The sequence below is a fragment of the Balaenoptera musculus genome, chromosome X (genome assembly GCF_009873245.2).
Source record: "Balaenoptera musculus isolate JJ_BM4_2016_0621 chromosome X, mBalMus1.pri.v3, whole genome shotgun sequence".
Taxonomy (NCBI): Eukaryota; Metazoa; Chordata; class Mammalia; order Artiodactyla; family Balaenopteridae; genus Balaenoptera; species Balaenoptera musculus.
In genome coordinates this window covers 11,648,867-11,663,679 of record NC_045806.1, presented here as the reverse complement: position 1 = coordinate 11,663,679, position 14,813 = coordinate 11,648,867, and the positions used below count along the sequence as shown (strand labels likewise).

The window sequence follows — 14,813 nt, the reverse complement described above, 5'->3', positions numbered from 1 at the left end:
CAACATTAAATGCACCAACATTCACATTAAAGGGATGCCAGAAGGACGAGAGAGAAAGGACCTGAGAAAATGTTTGAAGAGATAATAGCTGAAAACTTCCCTAACATGGGAAAGGAATTAGTCACCCATGTCCAGGAAGTGCAGAGAGTCCCATGCAGGATAAACCCAAGCAGGAACACCCTGAGACACATATTAATCAAGGTGACAAAAATTAAACGCAAAGAAAAAATATTTAAAGCAATAAATAACATACAAGGGAGCAGAAGCAAGAAAAACTACAATCCTGCAGGCTGTGGAACAGAAAACACACTCACAGAAAGACAGACAAGATGAAAAGGCAGAGGGCTATGTACCAGATGAAGGAACAAGATAACACCCCAGAAAAACAACTAAATGAAGTGGAGATAGGCAACCTTCCAGAAAAATAATTCAGAATACTGATAGTGAAGATGATCCAGGACCTCAGAATAAGAATGGAGGCAAAGATCGAGAAGATGCAAGAAAGGTTTAACAAAGACCTAGAAGAATTAAAGAACAAACAAACAGAGATGACCAATACAATAACTGAAATGAAAACTACACTAGAAGGAATCAATAGCAGAATAACTGAGGCAGAAGAACGGATAAGTGACCTGGAAGACAGAATGGTGGAATTCACTGCTGTGGAACCGACTAAAGAAAAAAGAATGAAAAGAAATGAAGACAGCCTAAGAGACCTCTGGGACAACATTAAACGCAACAACATTTGCACTATAGGGGTCCCAGAAGGAGAATAGAGAGAGAAAGGACCAGAGAAAATATTTGAAGAGATTATAGTCGAAAACTTCCCTAACATGGGAAAGGAAATAGCCACCCAAGTCCAGGAAGCGCAGCGAGTCCCATACAGGATAAACCCAAGGAGAAACACACCGAGACACACAGTAATCAAATTGGCAAAAATTAAAGACAAAGAAAAATTATTGAAAGCAGCAAGGGAAAAACAACAAATAACATACAAGGGAACTCCCACAAGGTTAACAGCTGATTTCTCAGCAGAAACTCTACAAGCCAGAAGGAAGTGGCAAGATATACTTAAAGTGATGAAAGGGAAGAACCTACAACCAAGATTACTCTACTCAGCAAGGATCTCATTTAGATTTGATGGAGAAATCAAAAGCTTTGCAGACAAGCAAAAGCTAAGAGAATTCAGCACCACCAAACCAGCTCTACAACAAATGCTAAAGGAACTTCTCTAAGTGGGAAACACAACAGAAGAAAAGGATCTACAAAAACAAACCCAAAACAATTAAGAAAATGGTCACAGGAACATACATATCCATAATTACCTTAAACGTGAATGGATTAAGTGCTCCAACCAAAAGACACAGGCTTGCTGAATGGATACAAAAACAAGACCCATATATATGCTGTCTACAAGAGACCCACTTCAGACCTAGGGACACATACAGACTGAAAGTGAGGGGATGGAAAAAGATATTCCATGCAAATGGAAATCAAAAGAAAGCTGGAGTAGCTATACTCATATCAGATAAAATAGACTTTAAAATAAAGAATGTTATAAGAGACAAGGAAGGACACTACATAATGATCAAGAGATCAATCCAAGAAGAAGCTATAACAATTATAAATATATATGCACCCAACACAGGAGCACCTCAATACATAAGGCAACTGCTAACAGCTATAAAAGAGGAAATCGACAGTAACACAATAATAGTGGGGGACTTTAACACCTCACTTACACCAATGGACAGATCATCCAAAATGAAAATAAATAAGGAAACAGAAGCTTTAAATGACACAACAGACCAGATAGATTTAGTTGATATTTATAGGACATTCCATCCAAAAACAGCAGATTACACGTTCTTCTCAAGTGCGCACAGAACATTCTCCAGGATAGATCACACCTTGGGTAACAAATCAAGCCTCAGTAAATTTAAGAAAGTTGAAATCATATGAAGCATCTTTTCTGACCACAACACTATGAGATTAGAAATGAATTACAGGGGAAAAAACGTGAAAAGCACAAACAAATGGAGGCTAAACAATACGTTACTAAATAACCAAGAGATCACTGAAGAAATCAAAGACGAAATAAAAAAAATACCTAGAGACAAATGACAATGAAAACACGACGATCCAAAACCTATGGGATGCAGCAAAAGCAGTTCTAAGAGGGAAGTTTATAGCGATACAAGCCTACCTCAAGAAACAAGAAACATCTCAAGTAAACAATCTAACCTTACACCTAAAGGAACTAGAGAAAGAAGAACAAACAAAACCCAAAGTTAGCCGAAGGAAAGAAATCATAAAGATCAGAGCAGAAATAAATGAAACAGAAACAATAGCAAAGATCAATAAAACTAAAAGCTGGTTCTTTGAGAAAATAAACAAAATTGATAAGCCATTAGCCAGACTCATCAAGAAAAAGAGGGAGAGGACTCAAATCAATAAAATTAGAAATGAAAAAAGAGAAGTTACAAGAAACACCACAGAAATACAAAGGATCACAAAAGACTACCACAAGGAACTCTATGCCAATAAAATGGACAACCTGGAAGAAATGGACAAATTCTTAGAAAGGTATAACCTTCCAAGACTGAACCAGGAAGAGACAGAAAATATGAACAGACCAATCACAAGTAATGAAATTGAAACTGTGATTAAAAATCTTCCAACAAACAAAAGTCCAGGACCAGATGGCTTCACAGGTGAATTCTATCAAACATTTAGAGAAGAGCTAACACCCATCCTTCTCAAACTCTTCCAAAAAATTGCAGAGGAAGGAACACTCCCAAACTCATTCTATGAGGCCACCATCACCCTGATACCAAAACCAGACAAAGATACTACAAAAAAAGAAAATTACAGACCAATATCCCTGATGAATATAGATGCAAAAATCCTCAACAACATACCAGGAAACAGAATCCAACAACACATTAAAAGGATCATACACCACGATCAAGTGGGATTTATCCCAGGGATGCAAGGATTCTTCAATATATGCAAATCAATCAATGTGATACACCATATTAACAAATTGAAGAAGAAAAACCATATGATCATCTCAATAGATGCAGAAAAAGCTTTTGACAAAATTCAACACCCATTTATGATAAAAACTCTCCAGAAAGTGGGCATAGAGGGAACCTCAACATAATAAAGGCCATATACGACAAACCCACAGCAAACATCATTCTCAATGGTGAAAAACTGAAAGCATTTCCTCTAAGATCAGGAACAAGACAAGGATGTCCACTCTCACCACTATTATTCAACATAGTTTTGGAAGTCCTAGCCATGGCAATCAGAGAAGAAAAAGAAATAAAAGGAATACAAATTGGAAAAGAAGAAGTAAAACTGTCACTGTTTGCAGATGACATGATACTATACATAGAGAATCCTAAAAATGCCACCAGAAAACTACTAGAGGTAATCAATGAATTTGGTAAAGTTGCAGGATACAAAATTAATGCACAGAAATCTCTTGCATTCCTATACACTGATGATGAAAAATCTGAAACAGAAATTATGGAAACACTCCCATGTACCACTGCAACCAAAAGAATAAAATACCTAGGAATAAACCTACCTCGGGAGACAAAAGACCTGTATGCAGAAAACTGTAAGACACTGCTGAAAGAAATTAAAGATGATACCAACAGATGGAGAGATATACCATGTTCTTGGATTGGAAGAATCAATATTGTGAAAATGACTATACCACCCAAAGCAATCTACAGATTCAATGCAATCCCTATCAAATTACCAATGGCATTTTTTACGGAACTAGAACAAATCATCTTAAAATTTGTATGGAGACACAAAAGACCCTGAATAGACAAAGCAGTTTTGAGGGAAAAAAACGGAACTGGAGGAATCAGACTCCCTGACTTCAGACTATACTACAAAGCTACTGTAATCAAGACAATATGGTACTGGCACAAAAACAGAAACACAGATCAATGGAACAAGATAGAAAGCCCAGAGATAAACCCACGCACCTATGGTCAACTAATCTATGACAAAGGAGGCAAAAATATACAATGGAGAAAAGACAGTCTCTTCAATAAGTGGTGCTGGGAAAACTGGACAGATACATGTAAAAGAATGAAATTAGAACACTCCCTAACACCATACACAAAAATAAATTTAAAATGGATTCGAGACCTAAATGTAAGACCGGACACTATAAAACTCTTAGAGGAAAACATAGGAAGAACACTCTTTGACATAAATCACAGCAAGATCTTTTTTGATCCACCTCCTAGAGTAATGGAAATAAAAACAAAAATAAACAAATGGGACCTAATGAAACTTCAAAGCTTTTGCACAGCAAAGGAAACCATAAACAAGACGAAAAGACAACCCTCAGAATGGGAGAAAACATTTGCAAACGAATCATTGGACAAAGGATTAATCTCCAAAATATATAAACAGCTCATTCAGCTCAATATTAAAGAAACAAACAACCCAATCCAAAAATGGGCAGAAGACCTAAATAGACATTTCTCCAAAGAAGACATACAGATGGCCAAGAAGCACATGAAAAGTTGCTCAACATCACTAATTATTAGAGAAATGCAAATCAAAACTACAGTGAGGTATCACCTCACACCAGTTAGAATGGGCATCATTAGAAAATCTACAAACAACAAATGCTGGAGAGGGTGTGGAGAAAAGGGAACCCTCTTGCACTGTTGGTGGGAATGTAAGTTGATACAGCCACTATGGAGAACAATATGGAGGTTCCTTAAAAAACTAAAAATAGAATTACCATATGATCCAGCAATCCCACTACTGGGCAGATACCCAGAGAAAACCATAATTCAAAAAGACACATGCACCCCAATGTTCATTGCAGCACTATTTACAATAGCCAGGTCATGGAAGCAACCTAAATGCCCATGGACAGACGAATGGATAAAGAAGTTGTGGTACATATATACAATGGAATATTACTCAGCCATAAAAAGGAACGAAATTGAGTCATTTGTTGAGACATGGATGGATCTAGAGACTGTCATACAGAGTGAAGTAAGTCAGAAAGAGGAAAACAAATATCGTATATTAACGCATGTATGTGGAACCTATAAAAATGGTACAGATGAACCGGGTTGCAGGACAGAAGTTGAGACACAGATGCAGAGAACAAACGTATGGATACCAAGGGGGGAAAACCGCGGTGGGGTGGGGATGGTGGTGTGCTGAACTGGGCGATTGGGACTGACATGTATACACTGATGTGTATAAAATTGATGACTGATTAAAAAATAAATAAATAAATAAAACAACATTAGCAAAGTAAAAAAAAAAAAACAAAACATACAAGGGAACTCCCAGAATGTGATCAGCTGATTTTTCAGCAGAAACTCTGCAGACCAGAAGGGAGTGGCATGATATATTTAAAGAGATGAAAGGGAAAAACCTACAACCAAGATTACTCTATCAGCAAGGATCTCATTCAGATTCGACAGAGAAATCAACAGCATTACTGACAAGCAAAAGCTAAGAGAATTCAGCACCAGCAGACCAGCTTTGCAACAAATGCTAAAGGAACTTCTCTAGATGGGGGAAAAAAAGGCCACAACTAGAAACAAGAAAATTATGAATGGAAAAGCTCACTGGTAAAGGCAAACTAACAGTAAAGGTAGGAAATAATCCACACACAAATATGCTATCAAAACCATCAATCATGAGAAGAGGGAAGTAGAAATGCAGGATATTGGAAATGCATTTGAAATTAAAAGACCAGGAACTTAAAACAATCTTATTTGTATATAGACTGCTATATCAAAACATGGTAACCGCAAACCAAAAATCTGCAATAGACACACAAAAAGGAAAAAGGAATCCAAACAGAACACTAAAGTAAGTCATCAAATCACAAGAGAACAAAAGAGGAAGGGGAGAAAAAAGACGTACAAAAACAAATGCAAAAAACAATGAACAAAATGGCATTAAGAAGGGAATTCCCTGGCAGTCGAGTGCATAGGACTTGGTGCTTTCACTGCCATGGCCCGGGTTCAATCCCTGGTTGGGGAACTAAGATCCTGCAAGTCATGCAGCACGGCCAAAAAAATAAAATAAAATAAAAAATGGCAATAAGAACATACATACAGATAATTACCTTAAATGTAAATGGATTAAATGCTCAAACCAAAAGACATAGACTGGCTGAATGGATACAAAAATAAGACCCGTATATATGCTGTCTACAAGAGACCCACTTCAAATCTAGGGACATACAGACTGAAAGTGAGGGGACTGAAAAAAGTATTCCATGCAAATGGAAATCAAGAGAAAGCTGGAGTGCCAATACTCATATCAGACAAAATAGACTTGAAAGACTGTTATAAGAGACAAAGAAGGACACTACATAATGATCAAGGGATCAATCAAAGAAGAAGATATAACAATTGTAAATATATATGCACCCAACTTAGGAGCACCTCAATACATAAGGCAAACGGTAACAGATATAAAAGGAGAAATTGACAGTAACACAATAATTGTGGGGGACTTTTAACACCTCACATCAATGGACAGATCATCCAGACAGAAAATCAATAAGGAAACACAGGCCCTAAATGACACATTAGACCAGATAGACTTAACTGATATTTATAGAGCATTCCACCCAAAAGCAGCAGAATACACATTCTTCTCACGTACACGGGGAACATTCTCCAGGACTGATCACATGCTGGACCACAAAGTGAGCCTTAGTAAATTTAAGAAAACTGAAATCATATCAACAATCTACTCCGACCACAATGCTATGAGACAGAAATCAACTACAAGTAAAAAACTGTAAAAAAACACAAATACGTGGAAGTTAAACAATATACTAATAAACAACCGATGGATCACTGAATTAATCAACGAGGAAATCAAAAAATAACTAGAGACAAATGACAATGAAAACACGACAATCCAAAACCTATGGGATGCAGCAAAAGCAGTTCTATGAGGGAAGTTTATAGCGATACAAGCCTACCTCAAGAAATAAGAAAAATCTCCAATAAACAATCTAAACTTACACCTAAAGGAACTAGAGAAAGAAGAACAAACAAAACCCAAAGTTAGCAGAAGGAAAGAAATCATAAAGATCAGAGCAGAAATAAATGAAATAGAAACAAAGAAAACAATAGCAAAGATCAATAAAACTAAAAGCTGGTTCTTTGAGAAAATAAACAAAATTGATAAACCTTTAACCAGACTCATCAAGAAAAAAAAGGGAGAGGGCTCAGATCAATAGAATTAGAAATGAAAAAGGAGAAATTACAAGAAACACCACAGAAATACAAAGGATCACAAGAGACTACCACAAGGAACTCTATGCCAATAAAATGGACAACCTGGAAGAAATGGACAAATTCTTAGAAAGGTAAAACCTTCCAAGACTGAACCAGGAAGAAACCGAAAATATGAACAGACCAATCACAAGTACTGAAATGGACACTGTGACTACAAAATTCCCAAGAAACAAAACTCCAGGACCAGATGGCTTCATAGGTGAATTCTATAAAACATTTAGAGAAGAGTTAACACCTATCCTTCTGAAACTATTCCAAAATATTGCACAGGAAGAAACACTCTCAAACTCATTCTATGAGGCCACCATCACCCTGGTACCAAAACCAGACAAAGAGATGAAAAAAAGAAAATTACAGGCCAATATCACTGATGAACATTGATGTAAAAATCCTCAACAAAATACTAGCAAACTGTATCCAACAATACATTAAAAGGATCATACACCAAGATCAAGTAGGATTTATCCAAAGGGATGCAAGGGTTTTTAATATCCGCAAATCAGTAAGTGTGATACACCAAACTGACAAACCAAAGAATAAAAACCATATGATCATCTCAATAGATGCAGAAAAAGCTTTTGACAAAATTCAACACCCATTTATGATTAAAAAAAAACTCTCCAGAAGGTGGGCATAAAGGGAACATACCTCAACATAATAAAAGGCATTTATGACAAACCTACAGCTAACATCATACTCAATGGTGAAAAGCTGAAAGCGTTACCTCTAAGATCAGGAACAAGGCAAGGGTGTGCACTCTCACCACTTTTGTACATTGCTGTGTATAGGACTTCCAAAACCATCAGAGAAGATATAAAAGGAATCCAAAACGGAAAAGAAGTAAAACTGTCACCGTTTACAGATTAACATGATACTATACATAGAAAATCCTAAAGATGCTACCAGAAAACTTACTAGAGCTCATCCATGAATTCAGTAAAGGTGCAGGATCCACAACTAATACACAGAAATCTCTTGCATCCCTATACACTAACAATGAAAGATCAGAAAGAGAAATTAAGGAAACAATCCCATTTACCATTACATCAAAAAGAATAAAATACCTAGGAATAAACCTACCTAAGGAAGCAAAAGACCTGTACTCTGAAAACTATAAGATGCTGATAAAATAAACTGAAGATGACACAAACAGATGGAAAGATATATCATGTTTTTGGATTGGAAGAATCAATATTGTCAAAATGACTACACTACCCAAGGCAATCTACAGATTCAATGCAATTCGTATCAAATTACCAATGGCATTTTTCACAGAAGTAGAACAAAAAATTTAAAAATTTGTATGGAGACACAAAAGACCCCAAATATCCAAAGCGATCTGGAGACTATACTACAAAGCTACAGTAATCAAAACATTATGGTACTGGCACAAGAACAGAAATATAGATCAATGCAACAGGATAGGAAGTCCAGAAATAAACACACCAACCTATGGTCAACTAAACTAGGACAAAGGAGGCAAGACAGTCTCTTCAGTAAATGGTGCTGGGAAAACTGGACAGCTACATGTAAAAGAACGAAATTAGAACACTCTCTAACACCATACACAAAAGTAAACTCAAAATGGATCAAAGACCTAAATGTAAGACCAGATACTGTACAACTCTTAGAAGAAAACATAGGCAGAACACTCTCTGACATAAATTGAAGCAATATCTTTTTTGTTCCACCACCTAGAGTAATAAAAATGAAAATAAAAATAAAGAAATGGGACCTTATTAAACTTACAAGCTTTTGCACAGCAAAGGAAACCATAAACAAAACAAAAAGACAACCCACAGATTGGGAGAAAATATTTGTAAACAAAGCGACCAACAAGGGATTAATGTCCAAAATATACAAACAGCTTATGCAGTTAAAAAAAAAAAACAAAAAACAAACAAAAAAACCCAATCAAAAAATGGGCGGAAGATCTAAATAGACCATTTATCCAAAGAAGATATACAGATGGCCAAGAAGTACATTAAAAGATGCTCAACATAACTAATTATTAGAGAAATGCAAATCAAAACTACAATGAGGTATCAGCTCACACTGGTCAGAATGGCCATCGTTAAAAAAAAAAAAATCTACAAACCATAAATGCTGGAGAGGATGTGGAGAAAAGCGAACCCTCCTGCACTGTTGGTGGGAATGAAAATTTGTACTACCATTATGGAGAATAGTATGGAGGTTCCTTAAAAAACTAAAAATATAATTACCATATGATCCAGCAATCCCACTTCCTGGGCATATATCCAGAGAAAACCATAATTTGAAAAGATACATGTACCCCAACGTTCACTGCAGCACTATTTGCAATAGCCAAGACATGGAAGAAACCTAAATGCCCAAGAGAGGAATGGATAAAGAAGATGTGGTACATATATATAATGGAATATTACTCAGCCATAAAAGGAAAGAATTAATGCCATTTGCAGCAACATGGATGGACTTAGAGATGATCATACTAAGTGAAGTCAGACAGAGAAAGACAAGTATCACATGATATCACTTATATGTGGAATCTAATAAAAAAATGATACAGGGCTTCCCTGGTGGCGCAGTGGTTGAGAATCTGCCTGCCAATGCAGGGGACACGGGTTCGAGCCCTGGTCTGGGAAGATCCCACATGCCGCGGGGCAACTGGGCCCGTGAGCCACAATTACTGAGCCTGCGCGTCTGGAGCCTGTGCTCCGCAACAAGAGAGGCCGCGATAGTGAAAGGCCCGCGCATCGCGATGAAGAGTGGCCCCCGCTCGCCGCAACTAGAGAAAGCCCTCGCACAGAAACGAAGACCCAACACAGCCAATAAATAAATAAATAAAGTGAAATTCTTAAAAAAAAAAAAAAAAAATGATACAAATGAACTTATTTACAAAACAGAAACAGACTCACAGATCTCAAAATCAAACTTACGGTTACCAAAGGGGAAACATGGGGGTAGTGATAAATTAGGAGATTGGGATTAACATATACACACTACTATATATATAATAGATAAGTAACAAGGACTTGCTCAGTCGCTTGTTCTACTGTATAGAACAGGGAACTCTACTCAACGCTCTGTAATATATGGGAAAAGAATCTGAAAAAGAATGGATATAAAAAAAAAAAAAAAAAAAAGAATGGATATATACGTATATATATATGTATAACTGATTCACTTGGCTGTACACCTGAAACTTACACAACATTTTAAAGCAACTATACTCCAATAAAAGTTAAAAAAAAAGACAGAAATAATTGGATGTTTAAGGGGGATAAAAGAAACATCTCTGCAGCCATCTTTAATGACCATCATTCAGTAATAATAGAGACTTTTCATTTGGTTTTTCAGATGTCTGGGAATCAAGATACTTGTAACCAGTTTAAGGTCCAATTTGGCTGAAGAAATAATTGTGCATGTCTGTATAGGAAAAATTTAATTTTCTGTTACCCCCACCCCACTCAGTTTCTCTTGCAGTGAGTTGAAGTGTGTTGGGAGTTCTGTGGAGAATTATGTTGAGTTCTGATAGTCTGGAAACAGAATCTCAGACCTAAGGATAATATATATTTGTTATCTTTTAAAATAAATCTGAGTCTCAGATCATAAGTGTTGTCTAGGGACTTTGTACTATTTCTTCTTTTCTTTTTTTTCCTTTTTAAAATCATCTTTAGCTGGTTGCCAAAAGTTGCTGAGAACTTTCTGAGAACTTTCTGTATAACACACCATCCTCGTGGAGAGTAAGAGTAAGTTGTGGTTTAGATATTTTATTCAGTCGCTGAGATGATCTTTGATAGGTTCCAGATGTATTGTACAAATAAAAGATGTATTGTAAAAATAAAAGGTTGATAACTCCCCCCAAAAAATATTGGTTCAACTTTTTTAAAATGAAAGAAGACAAAGTAAAGCACACACCAAAACTTTTCATTTTGCTAGTCCTTTGGTTCTAGTTGAAAACAATTTTGCCAGTACAAAGTAGATTGTAAAAATCAAATAATTGAAATATTATTAATCAAATTAACCCAAAGCATACCAAATCCATAGGTTTCACAGTTTACTTTAAAAAGTCATTATCCAAATATGTTTCATTGTTATGGAGTATTAAAAATTTAACACATATCTACTTACTCCTGGTCTCTTACTTCTAAGTAGTAAGATCATTTCCAAAAAATGGAAATGACAGTATATATTACATTTTAAATTAAAAACTGTTCAACAGTAAACAACTGGAAGCAAACTAAAGACACATCAAAAGGAAATTAAATAACTTATGGTTATTCCTTAAACAATTTATGGTTCATCTCTAGACACTGGAATACTATGCAGCCATAAACAAGAGTAAGACAACTTATCACATATTGATTTAGAATGATCTGTTAGACGTGAAGAAAAAAGCAGGATACACAAGTGTATAAATACACTACTTTTTTAAAACAGGTGGGAGCGAGAAAGAATTATATATATACTATAGTTGCTTATATATATACTGCATATTTACTATAGTTGCTTATATAGGTAACAAAGATCCCTGGAAATAAAAATAAGAAATGAAACTAGGGAGGGGAACAGTGTGGTTGGCATAGCAGTCCAAAGACTTTTTACTGAATACTTGTTTCTGAATACTTTTACTCCATAGGTTTCAGTTTAGAACCATGTAAAGACATGACCTATTCACAAATAAAAATTTAACACCTCGAAAACTTAAATAAAAAGTGTCTGTAACACTGCTTGCTATTTTAGGGTATCTATGATTTTTCTTAGGATGGTAAGATATTGCTTTTCCTTTTTCCTTGAGGAAAGAATACAGCCTCATGTGCCATGACCCAGTCTTATTTTAGAAACAGGTTTCAAGTACTGTACTTACAGTTCCGCCCATGTGAAGAGGCAGGTATTCTACACTGACATAGTCTTGGACGTCATTTTTACTTGTAAACTTCAACAAACTCACTGCTTCTGGACCAAGCCAGGATTTCACAATTTTGAAAGCAGCTGAAGAAAAAACAGTCACTTCATTAAATTCCTTTCATTCTCTTTCTCGATTTACTTACTGTATGTGCTAACCCACGTCCTCTGAAATTAGTTCAGGCTAAAATCTGTTAATATGTCTTTTTCCATGGCACAGTACTTAATTCACATTCTCTAATCTCTGTAGGCATCTACATTTTGAATGTCCCTTATGGGTTTCAAATGTTCCAGGAAGATTCAGGAAGATTAAATTATCCTGATGTTCATTAATAAACCTATCAGGGTTTTGGCCTCTGTACAATCCATCAATGATCCCAACTACTAAGATTTCCAGACAATGAATCAAACAGCATTGTGATTCACTAATATGTACAATAGTATGAGAAGAGTCATTTGCCTTATGCCTCTCTGATAAACCCCCAATCTGAAAAACCTTCTCAAATGAGAAGTCAGGAAGAGAAAAAAGCAGGCTTCCTCATTATGCGTGAGCCAGACCCAGACTTTCCATCCTAAGCCTAAACTTCTGTGCCTTTCTCCCAAGCCCTGCAGCTTAGAACTGTGACGATCTTATAGAACCTGCAAGAATAAACTGTTATCAAACACAGCTGTTTAGTAATTACAATTTTGTTCTGTCATGCCATTCTGATTTATACTTAAACTTTTAAACCTCGTTTCCATCATGACTTTCTAAGCACACTTTAAAGGAATTAAAAGAGAAATCCAGCATTAAATTTGCAAAAGCGTCAATGAAAAAAAATCAGGAAATAAAACAGCATGATAAACATTAAACAGTAGTTCAGAAAATTGCATTTTTACTTTGGCTAATTATGCTTAAAATTTTTTTACATAACATTTACATTTTCATTAATTTCAATTTAAAAAGTCTGAGTTGACATGTTTGAAGCTATGCTACTTGAATTAACTGAAGTGCAAAATCTGACTTTTTATAACAGCTTTATGGAGATTAAACTTACATATCATAAAATTCACCCTTTTAAAGTATACACATCAATGGTTTTTATTTAGTATATTCAGAGTTGTGTAACCCATCACCACTATCTAATTTTAGAACACTTGTCATCACACCGAAAAGAAATCTGCACCCACTGGTAATCTCTCCTTATCCTCCCTTCTCCCATTCCCTGGCAACCACTAATCTAGTTTCTGTCTTTATGGATTTGCCCATTTTGTATAAATGGAATCATGCAACATGTGTTTTTTTTTCCTACTGGCTTTGTTCACTCAGCATGTTGAGGTTCATCTGTGATGTAGCATGTATCAGTATTTAATTCCTTTTTATGGCTGAATAACTTTCCATTTTATGGATATGTAACATTTGTTTATCCATTTATCAATTGATGAACTTTGGATTGTTTCCACTTTTCACTATTATGAATAATGCTACCATGAATATTTGTGTACAACTCTTTGTGTAGACATATGTTTTCAATTCTCTTGGGGATATACCTAGGGGTGGAATTGCTGGGTCATATGGTAATTCTATGTTTAATGTTTTCAGGAACTGCCAAACTGTTTTTCCACAGTGGCTGCACCACTTAACATTCTCACCAGCAATGTATAAGGGTTCCAATTTCTCCACATCATTATCAACACTTTCTACTTTAGTCTGTCTTTTTGATTACAGCCATCCTAGTAGGTGTGAAGTAGTATCTCATTTGGTTTTTACTTGCATTTCTCTAACGACTAATGATGTTGAGCATCTTTTATGTATTTATTGCCCATTTGCATATCTTCTTTGGAAAAATGTCTATTAAAATCTTTTACCCTTTTTAATTTGGCCATTTGTCATTTTATTGTTGCATTATAAAAGTTATTTATGTATTCTAGACCTAAGTCCCTCATCAGATGTCTTATTTGTAAATATTTTCTTCCATTCTGAGAGTTGTCTTTTTACCTTCTTGATGGTGTCCCTTGAGGTACAAAAGTTTTCAATTTTAATGAAATACAATATATCTATTCTTTTGTTGCTTGTGCTTTTTTAGTGTCATACCTAAGAAACCACTGCCTACTCCAAAGTCATATAGATTTACTCCTATGGTTTTTTCTAAGAGTTTTATAATTTTAACTCTGACCCATTTTGAGTTAATTTTTGTATATGATGGAAGGTAGAGGTCCAACTTCATTCTTTTGAATGTGGATATTCAGTTGTCCCAGTACCATTTATTAAAAAGACTAATCTTTCTCCACCTAATTGTCTGGGCACCATTGTTAACAAATCAATTAATCATAAATGTTAGGGTTTATTTCTGGACTTTCAATCCTGTTTTACTGATCTATTTGTCTATTCTGATGTCCACACCACAACATCTTAATTACTATAGCTTTGTAGTGAGTTTTAAAATCAAGAGGTACAGGACCTCCCTGGTGGTCCAGTCGTTAAGAACCTATCTTGCAATGCAAGGGACGCTGGTTCAACCCCTGGTTAGGGAACTAAGATCCCACATGCTGCGGGGCGACTAAGCCCACACATCACAACTAGAGAGCCCGTATGCCGCAACTACAAAGCCCACGCACTCC

The 14,813-nt window shown here is 35.7% G+C and overlaps 1 protein-coding gene across 2 annotated transcripts in view; it reads right to left on the bottom strand.

The window, feature by feature from the left end:
* MOSPD2 (motile sperm domain containing 2) overlaps nt 1-14,813 on the bottom strand; it is a 62,550-nt gene that overhangs the window by 20,533 nt on the left and 27,204 nt on the right. For both annotated transcript variants that reach the window (XM_036840212.1, XM_036840213.1), the window contains exon 8: nt 12,175-12,299. In XM_036840212.1, the coding sequence (XP_036696107.1) occupies nt 12,175-12,299 (125 nt within the window). The remainder of the gene's footprint in view (nt 1-12,174; nt 12,300-14,813) is intronic.